Raw genomic sequence first — 20,235 nt, 5'->3', positions numbered from 1 at the left:
TACAGTGTTGAAGTAGTATTTGACCAAACATGAACGGTATCCTCGTACTAAATGCTTTGGGGTTCATATCTGTCTGATCCGGACATACTATCCACGCTACAAATCGTGTACATCTTTGTCTGGTATGACTTTCGAAAGCACAATACACAGTTGACCTCATTTTAACCTGTTTCAATCCTCGTAAGCAATTTTTTTCGCTTGGGCGACCCAAGATAAGTTTAGGATTAATCATTACCTAGTGCTGTCTGTGCGCAACGGACCATAAAAGAAAAAAAAGTTGCCGGTGAGAGGACTATGGTGTTCATAAGCACTCATTTGGTGTTCCGGGCTCCCTACAGTCGTATCGACCCAGTTCGCCGCGCTGGCTGCATTCTCCACCCGTAACTGCCTGCCATGCCACGAACATATTTTACTTCACAAGTCGGTGCGCAGGTTGGGTTCGAGATTTACAGGATTTTTGTCATTTGTGAAAACCATTTGTTAGGGTAAATTTGGATGAAAGATACGCAAATCGATTGTGAAAAAGCGTTTCAATACATACAATAGGTTAAAGAGTGGAAGAGTGGGTCTTCCCGTGACGGACACTAAAATAGCGCGAAAATCCGAAAGCACAAAGGATCGACATTTTTCCTTGACTGATTGGAAGGCATTTCTACACTCGCACACTGCCATCGCCTATAAACTATAACTCCGTTAGGCTATGAATATAGTATATATGTTTTAATTCCAGCAAACGGTGCTAGATTTCATCTGGTAGGCAAAGAAAGTTTGCACTCAATATTTAGCAGGCTAAACGCAACTATCGTCAAATATGTTGATATCTAAATTTCAATTGCACCAATAAAACAATTATTAAAAATGCTATCTACTGGCCAAGGGCTTTGAGAATGCGCATAACCTTCTGTACACAAACCAACACCTTTTAGCTAGCTTTGTGTTTCTATCAAGAATAAAGCTTAAAGCTTCGGAAAGCGCAAATGCTGAACCGGCAGAAAAAGGGCCATCAATGCGCATTGTTTAGGGGTCTATTGCGCATAAACTAACAAAGTTTTTCGCTGTAGAAATCGAGACTGCGTGCTTGAGAAATAAAGCGGAACTGTGTGCAATTTAGCAAAAATAGCCATACAACTGTATCAACTCTGCTATGTTACCCTGGAGGTTATTCCCCTGCTACTCAGTGCTTGTAGGCTTGTATTTTTCCACACAATACTTTTTAGGTTTATATCTGTAAAGTTGTATATTTTGTTTCACTTCCAAATCTTATGCCTGGTGTGCCTAATGCTTATAACCCGTGTTTGAAGGCAATAAAACCCAGCCTGTAAGCATGGGTGCGTGTTTACCACCAATACTGTGTACACCGGTGTAATCACAGTAAAAGCAATATTGCTTAGAAATGAGGTTTATATTGTGCTGGCTGATTGTGTTCTTCCCTAGGCACAATTTTTGCGCGTTAATAACGAACCAACATTCTATCTCACGTATACAATGCGACTGGCAAAGAGTGACCCATCATGGAAGTTAGTAAGACATGTCGAGCAATATCATTTCACTGTGTATTAGTCAAAATGAGTACGTGGGACTAAATCTTAGTCCGCTTCTATCGAACCAAAATTATGCCCAGGAAAGAGCGCAATGTGCCAGGGGGTTATAAATGTTGTTTGAAATTTATTCTACACCGTTGTAAGCGATAAAACCCCAATGAAGTGGGTGATTTATTTGTTAACCACCTTTAAGAAATAAAAACGATTTTATTTTTTCATAATTTTTGTTTAATTAAATTTATTTCGGGTCTAAAAACAGAACAGATATACATAGTGCAACAACTACAATACACTACCTAATTATTGCGTGCAGTTTAAAATATAAACATATTGCTAGATTACGAGTACTACGCATATAAAGCACACGAAACACCTTGCAAGACGTGCAAACAAGCATAAAATCTATCCAAAACATTATAAAAACGCCCATACCACTACATAGAAAATGAAATGTAATTACAGTGCAAACTATCAACGAATCTGAATGTAATAGGACAAAAAAACTCCGTGACGATTAGTACCAAAAATTGCATAATGACGATTTAAAAAGCGAAATAGGCCAGTTTTTTTTTTGATTGGGAACGGGCAAGCTTGCTACACAATTGTAAGCACTACAGAACCCAAAGCCTGAGGGAAAGAAATTTCATGCGGACATCAAGAAAATTGATGCTTGATGTCAGTAGGTAAAACTTTCCTGCGGTTTACAGAGAGGTGAGTTTCTTTTGTAGTTCCTCCTGCTTGTCTGGTGCGTACTTGCCGCGAATTCTTTTTAAACTTGGATCAAATGGACTTGTCGCGTGCGCTTTGGCCGGATATTTTCGCGCCATTCGCTCAATGGCAAACTTGCCGTTTGAAATTTCCTCTTCACTAAATCCGTCCAAGTTCACATATCTGTGAATTAAAATATCTGTCTTTACTCAGCAAGTACTTCTTGTTTAATACCAGCAGCTATTTTAGAAGGATATATTTCTCTATTACCAAAACTGTATGCCCTTTTATTTTAGTTTCACAATTATCTTATGGATCAAGATAAAAAAATACCAATCAGGGGACTGTTTCGTTTAAAGGCTTTAGTTTAATTTTTTTATTTAAAGACAATAATAACCAAGGTGACTTCATTTTTGCAAATACTCACCCGAAACCTAAGTTTGTGTCCAGTCCGTATGCGTAATCGGCGTGACGCAAAAATCCAACCACCTTGTCACCAAGCCAAATCGCCTCATGTCCCGTCATAGGCACTTTCCTGCAAAACAGATACAGCCACTTGCCAGGGACGTCAACTACACGCAAAACTCTATTTAACATGCAAGATTGATCATAAAAGTCATATGCGTGTATCCAAAGAAGCATACGCCGTCATTTTCAAACTTACGAATCGATGGTGAAGCAAATGAGTTTTTTTGAACAAGGTTTGGTCCTGATTTCAGCGAGCGCTTTGCTGCCGATGTAATCGGAATTCTCGTCACAGAATTTCAAGAGATTTGCTTCGGCAGGATTGTCGGAGGCGTGTATGGTGTGCGACCAGTGGTGGAAACCTATATATTATTAAAAAAAAATTAATATATTGCAAGCGCATTTTTAAACGCTACATTATTGATGTGCCTAATTGCTGTTACGAAAATTATTCTTTTTGTCAATACAATAATGTAGCTGAAGCCGCACCGGTTTCAGAACTCAGTGATTCCATCGCGCGATACCCAGCCACGCAACCGCCAACTTTCTTTAATTGCTCCGTGATTGCGTCATGGATGGACTTCAGGTCTCTGCTGTCGCAATGAATTTCGAATCCGAGCTCTCCAACAAAGGAAAGCCTAAAACGCGAAAATGGGATGCCATATAATAAGCATATTTACCATCACAAACCGTGTTACAGGTTAGGAATGTTAAGCTTACCTTCCGAGCATGGCTTTGCAACTTGCAACTTCGCTACTTTTCCATTGTGCGTATTTAAGTTTCTTCAGCGTCGCAGTATCTTTCACAAGGGGCGTAAGAACCTCCCGGCTAATAAATGTATTAATAATTCACTTTTTTTTTAACTTTCGAAGGTGGAAACACTACGGTCGAGCAATTGCTAAAGTTTTAAAATAATCACCTTTTCGGTCCCTGTACACTGAGAATGGATCTTTCCTCAGTGCGATCCTCTACTACACAGTTGAGACCTTCACGCTGTGCAATGTTTTGTAAATACATTTTGCAATGGAGAGCTCCCGACGAACTGAACGTGACGTAATATTCGTTTTCTATACAATAAAACAATTTAAGTTAGTAAGAGGTGCATGACAATTTAAGACCATGCTTCATACAAACTGTGTATCAGGTCCTATGTTAACCCAACACTATTACAAACTCGTACAGTTTAGAAAAAAAAACGTATTTCTGGTTTTTGAAACATACGATTAATCAACCAAGTCGTATGGTCGTAATATCGAAGAAAAAAATCTGTTTGTTGTGAAGGTACGAAGAGCAACAGCACACATCATCTCAACATAATTTTTTACAAATGTACGAACTTCTTAGAAAATCATACCTCCCCGTGCATTTTTCACCCTGGTAGCAATTACGTCGCCCTCGATTCCAGCACGTTCGTTCAACATCAGGGTGTAAACAAACTGTCCATCTGCAGATTTGACCAGGTCCCGACTGAAAGCCATGCTGGCAACTTTATCGGCGTCCGGGCCGGTTATGAAGATTTTCGCCATGTATGAAGAATCGAGAAGGATTGCTGATGTACGACAAGTTAAACATTCACGTCCCACCTGACACACAATTTACTATAATTTGGATCATATCGTTTGGAAGATAGCAGAAAGCGTATTTTCTGGCATATTGGCGTCTATAAGTTACAATAATGCTTCGTGGTTTTGTCGATCCAGGCAAGCCACAAAACATCAGATTCGGTGTAATTAGTAAATTAAAAATAAATGTTGCATACTACATTGGGTAAAGCGCACAACGCATGATTACCGTTTTGTGACTCTCGGGAAAGTCGAATGTGCAGTCATTCGTAACAGCGTCAAGATACGGGTACGGCTCATGTTTCTGGTTATCGTAAGATCCATAGAAATCATAGTCGAGGACTTCCAGGTTGCGGTTCGGTTTTCCAGTAGCGTCTTTTACGTAGTAGGCTGGACGCTCGTAGCCGTAACGTTGTCCGAACAAGGCTCCTTGATCCACGTCAGTCTAAAATACAACCGGTTCTATAAAAATGCAATGTACATACGACAATATACGACAAAATAGAGCCACATCGGGGTATAAATTTTCCAGATAAATGTGAACCTATCAGTAAAAATGATTTGTTGCAAAGAAAGGCAGACGAGCTATCAGGGCCAAGGAAATGTTGCAATTTTTTAGTCTTGGCTAAGTTGGGTCAGGTTTCCTTTTATGGTGATATATCGCTTGCATTTGTTCCTTTGCAGTGAAATGACCTCTACATTAGTTTACATTCATGTAAAACATTTATCCTGACGATTTTCCGCTTGAAAAACGATTTGTTTCTTTCTTAATATTTTTGCTTAACCTGATGAAGTTTTGACTTTCGTTGGTTTCTGCCTCCCAGGTTGTGATCGCGAGCGTACACGAGGCTGTAGCGTTTGGCAAACCTCTCGTGACAAGTCTCCAGCATCCACTTGTTGTAGTTTGCAAACGAGGTCGGGTACCGCCTGACAACAAAAAACTCCAACGTGCACTCAACAGTCACCAGTGCTCTACTCAGTGAAGAATTTAAATTGTCGCAAGAACGAGAAAACAGCTTGCCAATGTTGGAACGCATTTGTGTCAAGTTATTATTTACACTTGAAAACACAGACTTTACGCACCTTATATCACAGTTAAACATGTCAATTTCAGGCCTCCCGTGCACCACCCAGTGGGCCAACTGTCTTCCGGCTCCTCCCCCCATCATCATTCCGCCACTGTTGTATCCACTACCTACGAAAAAACCTCTCACTTCTGGAGATTCACCCATGTTGGGCCTCCCGTCAGGAGTAAATGATTCTGAAACAACATACCTTTGTTTTCAGAAAAGGGTAAAGAATACACCAGTGCATGCATTGCACACGACTTTAACAAAAAAAAAGAACTAGCTTGAGCTAGAACATCTGTGATTGTCCATACTTGGTTGAGATTAATTAAAGAAATTTCTTTTTGTATGCTACTATGCGATGAACACACTTGCAACTAACTTTTTGCGAAAAACATCTCCATAAATGGTCGAAAAGTGTTATTGAGTCATTTGGATGCTCTCACATTGTTTACATGAAAATTTCAGCGCACGTTCTCACCAGGCCCACAGACAGTGGATCTTATTCCGGCGTTTTCAACTGCTGGGACTCTGTTTACGGTTGCTTCCAAATGCTCAGCAAAAATATCCCAGTCTAAGTCATACAGGCCGAAAGCAAAATCAACAGGAAGCTGTATAAAATCAAACATATAACAAGTTTAACATCAAACAGACTTCACAGATCTTCAATTAAGATAAACATAATGCCATACATTTTAAAAATAACCTTGTATTCATTAGTTACATATAACAAAGATATCATAATCATGTCATGCCTATTTTAATTCACCCAAAAGTTCACACGTCTATGTAAACAACACACAATATATAAACCATACACTGCTTGATGGATTTTAAAGTATTCGTAAGAACATGCAATATTTCTACATGTTAATTAATATTTATGTGGGTGCGATCCATTCACATTATCTTATTTTCCGAAAAATAGCCAATTTCCTGCGTATACACATAAACATGTGTCGTTGGGTAACGGTTTTCCAGCACCGAGTTTGTTTTTATGAGCGCCTGCTAAAAATTATTGCCCGTACGAATTTTAAGTAGACGTTGATAGTGACTTGACTTACATCTTTCACGATGTGCGGATTCAACTCGTATCCTCCGAATTGAAGGGCGTCACCCTGTGGTTTAATGTACACGGTTCCGTGATCTTTAACCATTGGCGTGTTCAAGATACCTTTGATGCCTTGCGTAACGATATAGGCGTGCTGGTACGTATGCTGGGGAATTCGTACTCCAGCCATCTGTAACAGCAGGCGAAACAGTTGGAAGAGTGTATATGCAATATAAAACTTTTCATAACACTTTCTGTCAGCTACAGGCAGATGGCCACTGTTTCGACCTGTAAAGTCTCATCATTGCACCTTGCAAGCAGTGGCCATATGTCTGCGGCTCACAGAAATCATATTATTGGCTCCACTTTGCTTATATTCATATACTTCTTATCTTTTGTATTGATTGGGTGGTATTGTCAAACAGTATTATGTTTTTCCACAATATTTAATTGCTCCAAGTTGTAGGCTATAAAGTCGCTCGCATAAGCAGATAAATTATTCATTAATATGCGACCGCAGTAGGGATTGTTTACAATTATGTCGCATTCAGGGCCATAGTTTGCTTTTACTTATAGTCAAACCAGTCAACAAATCGCCACTGGCGTTTTTGAAACCAGTTCGATTAGTTTTGCGTATCTGTAGACATAGTTTCTATTTGCCTACCTGTCCTATGTAAGGTGACCAACAACCTCCGCAATTGACCACATTGTTAGTCTTAATTGTTCCTTTGTCGGTTTCAACCCCAACCACTCTCTCCAAACCAAGGTGATCCTCGGCCTTTACGATTCCGGTAACGCTGCAGTTTTCAAACACCTGTTCGGAAATAAGATAAATATTAGGAAAAAACAAAACAGTATTCTGATTAGCTCGCTTCAAACCTTGGCGCCACGCTTTTGTGCTGCGCGTATGTATGACATGCAGTAGGTGGCAGGGTCAATCGTTCCATCTCCAGGAGAGTAGACAGCTCCATACACGTCGCTTACGTTCATAAGGGGATGAATGTCGACGGCCTCCGTTGGTTTTATTTCGCGAATTTCGCACCCAAGGCCTTTCGCGAACTGCGATAAAAACATGATCGTAATCTGTTTCGTTATGCTGTTTTCCTATTAATTAATGCGAAAGCTCATTAAACCATATTTTTCCCGCTTGATGCAAAACTTCTAAACCACACCAAAAAGGCGCAACATGTATCAACGACGAAACAACTGTTAAAATATTGCGATCAAAAGGAAATTGACCACTTGTATATTGGTTTGAACCTCATGCGTTGAATACTAACGGATGTAAGCTGGGTGATGTCCTTGTATTCATCGGCATTTTTGGCTGTTAAAATAGTGCCTGTACGTTGCCAGCCTGCACTATCGCCCGTTTCCTCAGGAAGTATCTTGCTTATCAGATCACGTGTCTGCAGCTGCATCAGGGTTTCAGTTTCACTTCCACGAAAACTCCAAAGAATTCCTTTAATGTAAATGAATCATTAAGCAGGTTTGGCGCTGATTGGCACATTAGTTTACATTCCACACCCTTTTCTTATCATAAACAAAATTTCTGCAGAGGTAAATTAAAGGGAGGATAAGATTTGGTTTGAATATTTTTATGCATTTTATTATCTTAACACCTCAGTTGTCCTCAGGATGGCCACCAAACTTTTATTCCGATTTTTTACTAGCATATTTTTTAAAGTAACACCAGGGTTGTTTATCCATATTATTTTAGAGCCAATGCAAACCATTCATAACATATTCTGCCCACATTTCAAACCTGCTGTGTGCCAAGTTGTTCCTGAGGTGATTTTATGTTTTTCTAAGAGCACAACAGATCCACAATTTTGCTTGGCTAAATGGTAGGCAGTGCTGCACCCAACGCTTCCACCGCCAATAACTACAACATCTGCTTCTTCGGGAAACTCTGCTTGTCTAGTCTGTGTGTCCTTCTTTACTTTGTGAATGGAAGACTCGTAAGGAACATCCTTGACATCTTGTGATTTAAACCTGGAGCTTCCAGTCAAGGCTATCCTGTTCCCAAGACAGCACCAAATATTTAAACTTTTTATTCTAGTAATGACAGACATTGTGTCTCCTGAATAAGAAACATACGAACAATTTTGTCAGAATAGCAGCAACTTGAAGCAGTAATTTTATATGAAGCCAGGCCAAAATTAGCATAAGGTACAAACAATTAAAACATTTCCAACAAAACCTCAAATTAAAATATTGCATACATTCCTTTGTAACATAGCAGACAAATTGACTAAAGCAGCGTAACATAAGCAGCATGGACACATACAATATGGAACAATTGCTGTTTTTAGTCTGTAAAAGCAGGAAGACCAAACCATTCAGGCTTAAATTTCTCCAAACTTTCAATCCATAAGGTAGCCTTCTCTTTAATTTCATTGGATAAGCGTGAGTCCGGCACCATAACAACTTGCATATTTGCAGCAAGGGCTGCTGCCACACCATTAGGCGAGTCCTCAAAAACCAGAATTTCAGTTGCCTCAGGTTTTGTTTTGAAACGGCGCATGGTAACTTCAAATGAGTCTGGATGAGGTTTACCATTTTTCACTTCTTTATCATCTCCACAAAGCACAACTGGATCAAATAGACTAAAAAAATCACCCAAGTGAGAAGTTTTTATTTCAAATGGTGCTCTAGCAGACCCACTGCATATAGCAATTGGCACATCGTGTTTTTTTAAATGCCTGACAAGCTTTTCTGCACCAGGCAATATTTCAGATTGTGGAAAAAGCTTTTGCTGCTCTTCAAATGTTTCATACTTGAACTCTTTGACAGTAAGCGGCAAGGATAGTTTATCAATACAGTATTGTGCCGAAAGGTCTGCTTTCATGCCCATGATATTCTTTTTAATTGACCAATCATAAACTTTCCCATATCTGCTGCAAACTGTTTTAAATGCCTTGGTGTACAAGTCTTCTGTATTTAAAAGCAAACCATCCATGTCAAAAATAACATGGCTCACGTTTTTGTACATTTCGAGGTACACCTATTCAATTAAAATATGTAAAATGTAATTTAAAAACAATATAAACCTGTTAGATATAATAAAATACTGATAAAAGATAAAGCTATTATACAGCTACATGAAACAAACTAAAATTGCATAATGTTATAACTGCTAATATGCTCAATAAAAATCTGCTTGAAAGACGGGCATTGTAGATTACTAACACATTACATTGCAATATTGATAATGTTTAGTTTTAACGATTATGTGGTAGATGGAAATTTTGCAAAAACAATTTTATTTTCCTAAAATCAATGAAGCTTCCAAAGTTCGGCGATTTGTTTTTCGTACGAGACCACGCTTGTAATGTTTATTTTGTCAACAACAACATGAGTGGCGTGGCATCAACGAAAGTAAAAGGCCGTTTTCACATGCGCGCCTCGGACAGAAAAGGCAAAATATATTACACATCAATGCATAACGTTTCGCATAAGTTTAGTATTAAAACCATAAAAAGAACCACTGACTTTCTATTCAACAAGAGGTTGGTTTAATGTCTTCAAAGGTAAAGTAGTATTTTACTTACAATGCTTTGCCAAACAATTGCGGAAATAATCCAAAATATTATTGTCAGAGAATGTTGTCTAGAATGGCATGAAACATTATCAAGTATTTGTTTCGCTGATATTTGTAGTGATCTCATGCGCTCAAATTGTTTAACAACCGGGGAAATCCCAATTAACTATTGCCATTTCTTCAAAGAAACATTTTTATCACTTCAAACAGTTTAGAAGTTACTTCTGAAGGCATAAAGGTTTTAGAAGAGCTCTGATTTCTTTGCTGTCCGTCGTCAGAGAAATACTTTCTGAAGAGCCGCATTCAGCTCCAAGTTATATCACAACAAAAACGGCAGTATTTTTCCATAAACAACGAAAGTCTGACAAGCAAAATTTAAGTTTGATTTTCCTTAATAAGCAGCTAACTGTCGACCAACTGCATAAACAGAAACAACCCTAGCCTATAGTCCAAACTTCGACCTTATCTCAACCCTAACCTGTATTTGAAATCATTGCAGCCAATCTGGACCAACCTTTCCCGACAAGTCCAAGCTATTGAATCATTTCGTCCAGGAAAACTCACAGCAAAATATGGCGTTTGGCCGATCAGATTTTTTGAGAAAGTGAATACATTTTCATACTATTGATTCCAACTAAAACACTGCCGCTGCGCAAAGCTTCTGCAATTAACCCCTCTAAAAGCTGCTGAACAGTTCCTAAATTTTCACTAGGTAGGACTGACAACAGCTGCTTCCGTATTCATGTTTCCTTACAACTGATTGCGCTCACGAAGAGAAAGGCCCTCGACAATTTCGCGCCACTGAAGTCAAAACGAGGAAACACAACTTTTCCTGTCTGTGATACAAATCGCTGTCCTCAGTTTGTTAGTTCAGCGCCTTGCATGCGTTTGTTGCAGTCTTGCTCAACTTACAGCGCTAAAGTTGCAAACACAAACGTTGCAAAAAGTGGGTTAATGCCTTTTACATTTCTGTGCACTTCCAGACACGTCGCCGTTATGCCTTGGTGTGATTGTGCAAACAACGCGACTACATATTTTTTTGCCTCAGAAATAGGATGAGAGCAAAAGTAGTTTATTGCACATTTGCTTCAAACTTTGCGAAAATCTGCTTGTTTTTATTGTGTAAATCAATGTAACAAAGAAACACATAGGTCTGTACACGAAAATATGCTGTGATCTGGCAATTAAAATCTATGCTTCATATATGCTATAAGGAACAATATAGTAGTAATTACAATCAGCTAAAGCCGAGGCTAAGGCCGATATTAAGTGCAATAGTGTGCCTGTAAGTGTACCGGACTGAAATGTTCAAGGCCCGGGTTTTTAACACTGCCGCAGTAGGCTGCATGTCATGACTAAGTCACGCACAACATCTATGTAAATCATAACGTACAGATTGATTTGTATGGAGTGAAATTTACAAGTGTAAATTCTACGTAAACAACTACAAACAGTCAGAAACAGTCAGAGAAAACAAAACGAAGTCAGGGACAAAAAAACATTTTCCGCAATTCACAATTACGGTAGTAATTTAATTGATTAACTGTTTAGATATTCTGATTTAGTAAGTGGTTTTTAAATTTGGTTGCTCAAGCTATGTACATGGGTGCAAAATTTAATATACAATAATTATTTTAAATGTTGATGGTTACATGCATACAGTGACTAAGATTGCATGAAAATCGGAACACGGCTGTGGAACAAATACAGTGACGCAAGATTGTGTGAGATGTGTGAATATGCTGACTGCCGGCTATATAGTTGCAAGGAACTTGGTGATGTGCAAGCGTTTACAGTGACTAGAGATTGTGAGGGTGCGCCTGGTTACAAGAACACTTACGCAGCAAAACTAATACCTTAGCCTATTTACATTGCGAGAAACCATACGTATCGCGCAAACACAACTTATACAGAATCAATATTGACTGACAATACAATGAAGCAGACGAAAGTTCCACGGGAAGGCAGGCTAACACCGTTTGACGGTTCAAAATTGAGCAAATATTAAATCTCGTTAAATAGAAAAAATAATTTGTAATCATACGTCAACATATGTTACACATACTTTGTTGGGGCAAAACATAATTTACATACTTGTTTTAAATGAATAACTTCGATGTGGATTGTGTGTGGTTACTAAAATATGTGAAGCAAGTTACTGGCACTGAAGTCAGGGAATCAGCACAACGATACCAGTTCAGAATATGATGTAACGTGCTTTCCAAAAAACAATCTGGATTTACTGGGTGTTGGCACAAAAATTTGTCAGAATATGTAGCATGTTGGCTACGCGCAATGAAAATATTGAAAGTTAATCTTCTATGACTTCGTCATCGCTATCTGGAACGTAGTCAACAATGTTGCCGTCAGCGTCAACATAATTTCCGTCCTCATCCATGTAAATAACCTCTTCATCATCTTCTTCCTCTTCGTCTTCATATTCCTCAACCACTTCCACCTCATCTTCATCAATGGGGTTGCCGTCGGCATCGACATAATTGCCATCCTCATCAACGTAAACAACTTCCTCGTCAGATCCAACCTCCTCATCCTCGGAGTCGGTGACGTAGATAATTTGGTTTCCATCCTCGTCAAATTCAACGTCATCGCCGACTTCAATCTCGTTTCCATCCTCGTCTACATAGACGACCACCTCCTCCTCTTCATATTCAACATCCTCATCCTCGTCCTCGTACTCGATTTCCTCGTCAACGTACTCCACATCTTCTTCGTCTTCGTACTCAACATATTCCTCATCTTCATACTCTTCCTCTTCTTCATCGTCGTAATACTCTTCTTCTTCTTCCTCCTCCTCATCGTACTCAGAAACGTCCTCATCTCCCATATTTGCTTGATCTTCAGCAGCCACAACTTCGTTTTGATCTGGAAATGGTTTTATTTACAAAGTAATCTGTTTAACTTAATTTTCTGGTTTTGTTGGCAAAGATACTATAATTTATAAAGTTGGTTTCACATGGCGAGAAACCCTTTTTACATGGAATACGGTTCGCGACATTTTTACCTGATAAGTGATCGCTGATATCCGAGTAAACTTCTGCCTTTTCAACTTCAAGGTCCATAGGAATGGTCTCTTTTGATGGTGGTTGCGAAATAATTTCCTCCTCTACGTACGAAGACTGAGCTTCCATTTCCTTAATCTTTTGTAGTAGTTGCTGCTCGCGCTCCTTGTCTTCGCGTTCGTTGGCGTCCTGAGCATGCTGTCGGTAGATATGAATGTATTTTGCGCGACATCGCATCCTCCATTTTTCGTTGATGATCAGTTGGCCATACTCGTCATAATCTGCATCTTCCAGTTGGTCTTCGTTTAGCAGAACATCTTGCTTTGGTTTCACCCTCGCCATGAGTTCAGGGGGAAGCACCTCACTGCCTGAAGTAACTGTTGACCTTTTAAACGACATCTGACTTTTATCGCTCCTTTTTACGGGCGAATCAACAGTTAAAGGAGCTGCTTCATACTGCGCTGCATTACTGGTGGTTTCCACTGATTCTTGCTCAGTTTTAGGGTTTTCATCCGCCGGTTCTTGACGAGTGCGCCTGGGAGTCGGTTTTGGTTGAGTTGGAACAGCTGCTTCTTGTGTCTCCTCTACTTCGACTGTCTTGATCGTTTCATCAGCTTTCTCACCGTAGCTTTCAGTTGTCGCTGACTCTGAAGGTTCGTCATGACTTTCTGCAGTTTGTTGATTCATTTCGTCACCAATTTCGGTTGGACTTGGTTTATCGTAGGTTTCAGGAATATCTTGTGACGTATTGACATCTCCTTCAGTTTCTTGTCTCGTTTCGCCGTCACCTTTTGCATCGGATTCTTCATACACCTGGTTGGGTGTAACATTTTTCTGTGTCAAGGCAGTGCTTTCTTGGGTTAACACTTCATCGTCTTGCGACTGGTTTGTCTCAGAGTCCTCCGTCATTTCTTGTTTAGAAATTGTTTCATCCGTGATTGGTTCCGCGTCCTTAGGCATATTGCTTGACGACACAACCTGCATTTCTGGTATTTCTTCCTTCGGTTGCTCTATACTCTCTTCCGTGGTCGCCGCATTTTCTTCCTTGGCCTCCGTACTGTCTTGCTCGGTATCCGCATTTTCTTCTTCCTTAGTCTCCGCACGTTCTTCCTCAGTCACCGTGCATTCTTCCTTAGTTTCCGTACTCTCTCCCGTAGTATCCGCACTTTCTTCCTTGGCCTCCGTACTGTCTTGCTTGGTCTCCGCATTTTCTTCTTCCTTAGTCTCCGCACGTTCTTCCTCAGTCACCGTGCATTCTTCCTTAGTTTCCGTACTCTCTCCCGTAGTATCCGCACTTTCTTCCTTGGCCTCCGTACTGTCTTGCTTGGTCTCCGTAGTTTCTTCCTCAGTCTCCGTACGTTCTTCCTTTATCTGTGTACATTCTTCCTTAGTTTCCGTACTCTCTCCCGTAGTATCCGCAATTTCTTCCTTGGCCTCGGCACGTTCTTCCTTATTCTCCTCTTTGGAATGCATTTCGGAAGTATCTGCATCGACAGTTGAATCGTTGTGTTTCATATCAAGCTGTTTATCTTGGGCCAGGTTTTTTTGTGGTTCATAGGCCTCTCGATCGTTTTGCTCAAGGTCTTCGTGTTTTTTGTCTGCGGCAAACGCACCCGTTGAAGTTTCTGCAACTGGCTCGCTTGGTTTTTCAGCTTCTACAGTGTCTTGCGTGTTCTGCAACGGTTCGTCACTTAACTCAATTGCTTTTTGATTCTCCTCAGTCACCGGCTCGTTGCTTGTATCATCTGGGGTATCTTGTAATTGTTCGTTTGATAATTCAGTTGATATTTTCTCTGGTTGCACATTTGTTTCATTTGCATCGGAAGCATCTTCGGGCGATTCCTTGTACGAGTCGGTTGTAATTGAATCTTTGTTATTTACTTCATGCTCTTCTGTTGCGGTTGGCGTCGGTGTTTCATCGGATGGTTCCTCGTGCGATTCGCTTGCATCTGGGATTTCATCTTCTATTTCCTCAAGCGCTTGGTCCTTTTCGTCGTGTAAACCAGTAGCTTCAGTTATTTGGTTTTCTGATTCGTTTTCTCTTTCATCAGGTGCGGAGATTTCCGTTGATGTTTGTTCATACGATTGATTCGTATCGGTTGTTTCTTTCGTTGGTTCAATGTATGACTCTATGTTGCTAGCCGCATCATCAGGTCGACTTTCTGCATGCTGTTTTGTTTCTTGAGTCAATTCATTTTGGTATAGGTTTTCAGGTGTTGCTGTCACTGGTGGTTCCTCGTTTAACTGTTTGTCAGTTGTATATGTGGTTGAGGAGTCATTTTGTTCTGGTTCTTCATGAGAATCATAGGAATAAGATGGCTGTACCTCCGATGGTTCGTCTGTTTCACGCTTTTCTTTCGTAGGTTCCGCTGGCCTCTTGGTGTCAGAAACTTCCGTATTAGTATCTTTGTCCGGAGTTTCTGTTTGTTTCTTGTAAACTTCGTGCGAATCTGTAGCTATTGCTTCTTCCGCCGCTTCAGGTTTACGTTCCTGGTGCTTGGTCGCCTTCTCGTCAATGTCGGCTTTTATGTGTGTGCGTTTTGCAGGTACCGGAGCAGCGTTCCTCTGTTGCTCCAAAGTCCCTCCTTTCTTTTCGTTTGTCGGAGCACCGTCGTAGGGAATTTCCTTTTTTGGAACATCAGTTGTTTCCTCTTTGGAATCAGATTCTTCGTCTTCTTCTGAATCTGGTATCACGTGATACGTTCCTATCGGCAAAGCCACCGTTTTTTTTATTATGGCTTCTGTGGCCTCATCCAAACGTTGCTGCTTAATTTCGTCAAGACCCTCATCGGGTTCAGTCTGCGCCTTTTGAAGTTGCTTCGCTCTGGTGCGGAGGGACGGGGCGTTTCTCATCGACTTCCTCACTATTCTCTTGCTAACCCTGCGCACTTGCACCGGTTTGCCATCTTTGTCGTTGGTGTCATTTTCCTCATCACCTCCTTCTTTGATGAACGCGTCGAGGAATTTCTTTCGGTACTGAGGCTTTGGCCCAGAGTTATCCTCCTTCTTTCCGTCTTCTGCTGCCTCCTTGAACGCCTTGATTCTATCAGCGAGAGGACCTGCGTGTCTGGCCGATGCGCGCAGCACCCGCCGGACAGTTCCTTGCTTGTCCTGCACCTTTACGTACTTGGACATACGAAGCTTTTTTGGCCTACCGACGGTCAACCCCTCCTCAGGTTCTTTATTATCTTCCTCCTGTCCAGGAATCGCTAAACTGGAAGTCTTTACCCGCCGAGAAACGCGAATGACTGATTTTCTCGCGAAAGACGAGCGGTTGCCTGATGTCATAGTTATTTTTCCATCCCCGAGAATTTTGGCACCATCTTGGTTTTCTTTGTCATTGGAATCTGTAAATAATGAACGCGTGAAATTAATTGGGGCATAAGCAATGTTCTTTTTGACGACAAATCCCTGATATTTTTTACCAAATTTTACCAAAATTTTATGAACAACCACATTTGTGATGTCAGGTTTTCAGTTTCACTCTTTATACCTGCTGTGTCAGCAGCTCTTTCTGGAGCTTTTCTGACAGAACGTCGAACTTTGCGTGTTGAAACTCTACGTATCATGACAGGTTTCTCCAGCGTTTCCCCTTCTTTACGTTCCTGAGGTAACGCTTTCGGCTGAAACTTCACCATTCTGGACATTCGCAGTTTTCTGGGTCTTCCCGTCAGTGTACCTTGTTCAGACCCTTCAGCTGAAAGCGTTTGTTTCGTCTCTTTTTCGCCATCTTGCGAAAGTTTTGCCGTTCGCCGCACCTGTAATTGGAGCATATCGTTTGCATTCAGTCGAAGCCAATGCTGGATTAAGGCTTTGAACCCTGAAGAAAATTATGCCAAGTGGCCTAAATACACACGCATTGCTGTGCACGAGGCCAGGGGGGCACGAACACCATTGTTTGCTTCGAAACTAAGAATTTATATCGTAAAGTTTGTGTTCCATAAACAATTTCATGAGATCTCAAATATAGGTGCTCACACTGGAACATTTTTTTCTCCCAATGTATTTAGTGTAACCTATGGGTGTGGGATATTTCTACTATCGCAACTTGATATACTTGGTACATTCAATTTCTACAAACATGCCGTGAAAATATACGACCCAGTTTTAGAAAACATTAAAATTAATTTTTGTCATTGAATTTTCCGTTTAAATTCAAAATAATTGTCAATATGGCATAATATATTTTGGCTTGATTGGTCATAAAGTATAAAACGCCCACGAGAATAAATTACAAAACATAGACGCAGTACCTCAGAAGCAGGAATTCGTCGCGTATGGCCCTGAGAGAGCAATTTTTGCACAGTCATGTCATCTGAAGCGCCTTCTGTCTTCGGTCCATCATCACCAGTTTCGGTCGGTCGCACCTTGATGCTTTTTACACGAATGCGCCTGGAAACTCTTTTCGGAGGGGCCCCATTTTCTTCGCTTGTCTCTGAAGGTTTTGATTCGGCCTTTTCCGCGTTTTGAGCGGAAAGGAAGGCGCGCCGTCTGGTGGACAAGGACGTTTTTATCATGCGAACAGACTCGCGTGGGACTCGTTTTGTTCCTGGGCCTTCCGGGTGTAGGGTGGCACCTGCGCTCTTTTTCTCTTCACTGTTATCAGCCGCTGCAAACAAAGCATCATTGGGTTGTGCATGGTTCGTGATCTGCGTCAATGCCGAATGAACTTAGAAACACCAAAACAACTCCAAAAAAGGAAACAGATCCCATGGGGCATTATGGCGTTTAGCAACTGAAACAATGAACCCTTCACTCGTTTCCTGCAAGTTAATACCCTTTTGAAATTATGCAAATCTGGTGAATTGGCGAACATGATCATGTCGCTTTCTTTAGCAACGATTCAACAAATTAATTATACTGTTGGAGTTAAAGTGAAAAAAATACGGTAGTTTCACCAATGTTTCCAATTGAAAATCATTTTGCTAATTTGTTACGTAATATATTTTTATCATGTCCGCAAACATATTTCTCACATACGTTGTGATGTTGAACATGCGTCGGGTAGTTAGAAGTGTATTTCTCTCTGTATTAGCCAGAAAAATAAGGGACGTCCAAACTCACCCATCATATGAAACTTTCGACGCATTTCCTCGTCAGGTTGGTCACGAACCGATTTTCGCACAGACTTTCGAACGCGAATCGTTTTCTTTTTGGTTTCTCCACCACCTTCTAAGTTAGCCACTCTGTCCTTGAGTGTCGTTTCGCTTCGTACCGATGCCCTGACTCTTCTTTTCTGTTGCGAATAAATCAAGGTCAGATTGTTTGGCGTCCCGAACATGGCTTTTTGGCATTTTTTTCGTTTTGTTTGTCGTTTTTCGCTTTTTTCTACCTCACTTTGTATGTAGAAGCATTACTATGTCTGTTTACGAAGAAACATGATGATCTTTTGTATGTGTAAGTGGATGTTTACTGTATTTCAAGCGAATCATTGTCCCGCATCTGTGCAACAGCAACATTTGTTGGTTTACTTTCGTTGCTGAAATTAATGCGTACACACAAAGCTGCAATAACTTACGGTTAGTCCCAGAATCACTTCATACACCAAGCGTAATGGAATGTCAACAAAATATTTAAATAATAAAAGGTGAAAATACGTTTAAAAAGTTGGCAACAAACCCATTTCGCCAACTTATACACAACACGCCAGGCAGCATGAGCGGCTAATGTCCAGTATATACACCTCACACCCCAAGTTTCGCTTTTAACACATTTAAGTTGTCGTATGGAGCTTGTTTATCATCGTTTATGAAGCGCTATACTGCTGCTGTTTATAATGCGCTGGCACGGGAATCACGCCTCTCATGAAACGAGCGGAACTTTCGCCAGCGACCAGTATCCTGGACTGTATGTTATACAAAGGTAGCCAGAAATAAAAACAAAAGCGTCGGCACAAGTCCCAGTGCCAGGGAAAACAGGAAACGACGCATATAGTTTATGTTTACAGAGCTACGTAAATTCTTTCAATTAATCAAGCTCGTGTGGATTGGATGTTATAAACAAACCACTTTTGACTAACCGTGTGTGAACACGGCTGAACAAAGAAACCCGTACTCTCAGCCCTTTTGTTTTGATATATTAATACATTCAAGGCATCTAAATGAGATATTCAAACGAGGTCAAAATGCTAATTGCATTGACGAATCAACGTCCAAATATTGGAATCCACTTTGCAAAACGTCCTTAAATTTCCAAGTCAAAATTAACTGTTTGACAGTGCAATTTTGATTGTGGTAATGTATTATTTATAAATAATGCTTTTGCATGGCAGTAACCAGTTAACCATTCAATTACAAGTCTGCGTCGAAAATATGAAATTAATGCTTCAGATTTAGATATTTGATTGTCGTATTAGTGCTGTTTTGACCCACAGTATTTTATGTAACCTATACGTTGCCACATTTCACACATTAGATACATAAACCAAAATCAAATCCCTACCTGCGGCTGGAGCCCGGTTTGCTCATTCGAATTTTCATCATCTCTTGGTGGTTTGTTAACCACCTTTATCCGCTTTGAAATTTTGCGTGCGCGGTTTTTCACACTAATGGTCTGATCCGATGTATTGCCTACATATAAATCGGTTTTAAAGACAAGAAACTTTAAAAACAAAAATAACACATTTCTGAACAAAATGTGTGTAAAAATCTTGTTCCATACAAAGACAAGTTTTAAAATGTTGGAAAGCTTTTAACACACTGAAGATACAAAACAGGAAGGGATATAAAAAGTATAAAGCTGTTTTGTTAAAGAAAGAACATACGCAAACTTATTCGATCAAGGTTTGACTTTGTTACAAAACATACCTTCGCCTTCCATTTCAAGTGATTTCTTTTACTTGTTAATGTGTTTGCACACCGCCGCCTTATCACACCTCCCTATTGCACAGTCACGTACTGCTATAATGCTTATTGCGATTAAGTTCATCTGCAAAAAGGCGCAAGACCTGTAAACGCCCGTACGCGGAAGTTGGCGCTTTAAACCACAATAGCCTATAGAGACGCGCGAGGCATCGACTTGCCAACGTTAAGCGGGTAGCTCTCGTATCTGGGCGGCCTGAACGCTCTAACTTTAGATTACTGGTAGTGGGATGAGACAATGATGACGTGCATCGTTGTTCCTTCCGGACTGCCACTGCGCAGGCTGAATCACAAAATGCCTTCGCGCACGTCTCGAAACGCTCCACATCTAAGCTTAATGAGCAAGTGCCGTTTGGGGAAACTGAGCTTTCTTTTGCGGATGAGCGTTGACAAAAGGCGCGCGGAAATGCGACGCGCATT

At 40.5% G+C, this 20,235-nt stretch overlaps 3 protein-coding genes across 3 annotated transcripts; all 3 read right to left on the bottom strand.

The window, feature by feature from the left end:
* Window positions 1-1,791: 1,791 nt before the first annotated feature.
* LOC145899877 (sarcosine dehydrogenase, mitochondrial-like) lies at window positions 1,792-8,468 on the bottom strand. The gene is made up of 16 exons (XM_082988810.1): window positions 8,157-8,468; window positions 7,675-7,853; window positions 7,274-7,453; window positions 7,059-7,208; window positions 6,408-6,584; window positions 5,825-5,954; window positions 5,360-5,537; window positions 5,062-5,203; window positions 4,506-4,721; window positions 4,069-4,297; window positions 3,634-3,781; window positions 3,435-3,542; window positions 3,204-3,352; window positions 2,914-3,076; window positions 2,677-2,784; window positions 1,792-2,432 (listed from the first exon to the last, which is right to left on the bottom strand). The coding sequence occupies exons 1-16, from the start codon at window positions 8,464-8,466 to the stop codon at window positions 2,243-2,245; spliced, it is 2,757 nt and encodes a 918-aa protein (XP_082844936.1). The 5' UTR covers window positions 8,467-8,468; the 3' UTR covers window positions 1,792-2,242.
* Window positions 8,469-8,517: 49 nt separating this feature from the next.
* LOC145898767 (pseudouridine-5'-phosphatase-like) lies at window positions 8,518-9,439 on the bottom strand. Its single transcript, XM_082987365.1, has one exon. It carries the CDS (start codon window positions 9,384-9,386, stop codon window positions 8,703-8,705), a length of 684 nt encoding a protein of 227 aa, XP_082843491.1. The 5' UTR covers window positions 9,387-9,439; the 3' UTR covers window positions 8,518-8,702.
* Window positions 9,440-11,046: 1,607 nt separating this feature from the next.
* LOC145898558 (uncharacterized) lies at window positions 11,047-19,907 on the bottom strand. The gene is made up of 7 exons (XM_082987062.1): window positions 19,762-19,907; window positions 19,397-19,524; window positions 18,020-18,191; window positions 17,209-17,564; window positions 16,449-16,713; window positions 12,958-16,302; window positions 11,047-12,818 (listed from the first exon to the last, which is right to left on the bottom strand). The coding sequence occupies exons 1-7, from the start codon at window positions 19,772-19,774 to the stop codon at window positions 12,247-12,249; spliced, it is 4,851 nt and encodes a 1,616-aa protein (XP_082843188.1). The 5' UTR covers window positions 19,775-19,907; the 3' UTR covers window positions 11,047-12,246.
* Window positions 19,908-20,235: the final 328 nt, after the last annotated feature.

The sequence above is a fragment of the Ascidia mentula genome, chromosome 4 (genome assembly GCF_947561715.1).
Source record: "Ascidia mentula chromosome 4, kaAscMent1.1, whole genome shotgun sequence".
In the NCBI taxonomy this organism is placed as follows: Eukaryota; Metazoa; Chordata; class Ascidiacea; order Phlebobranchia; family Ascidiidae; genus Ascidia; species Ascidia mentula.
The sequence above is the reverse complement of the archived record's forward strand: the minus strand, read 5'-3'. Positions and strand labels throughout refer to the sequence as shown.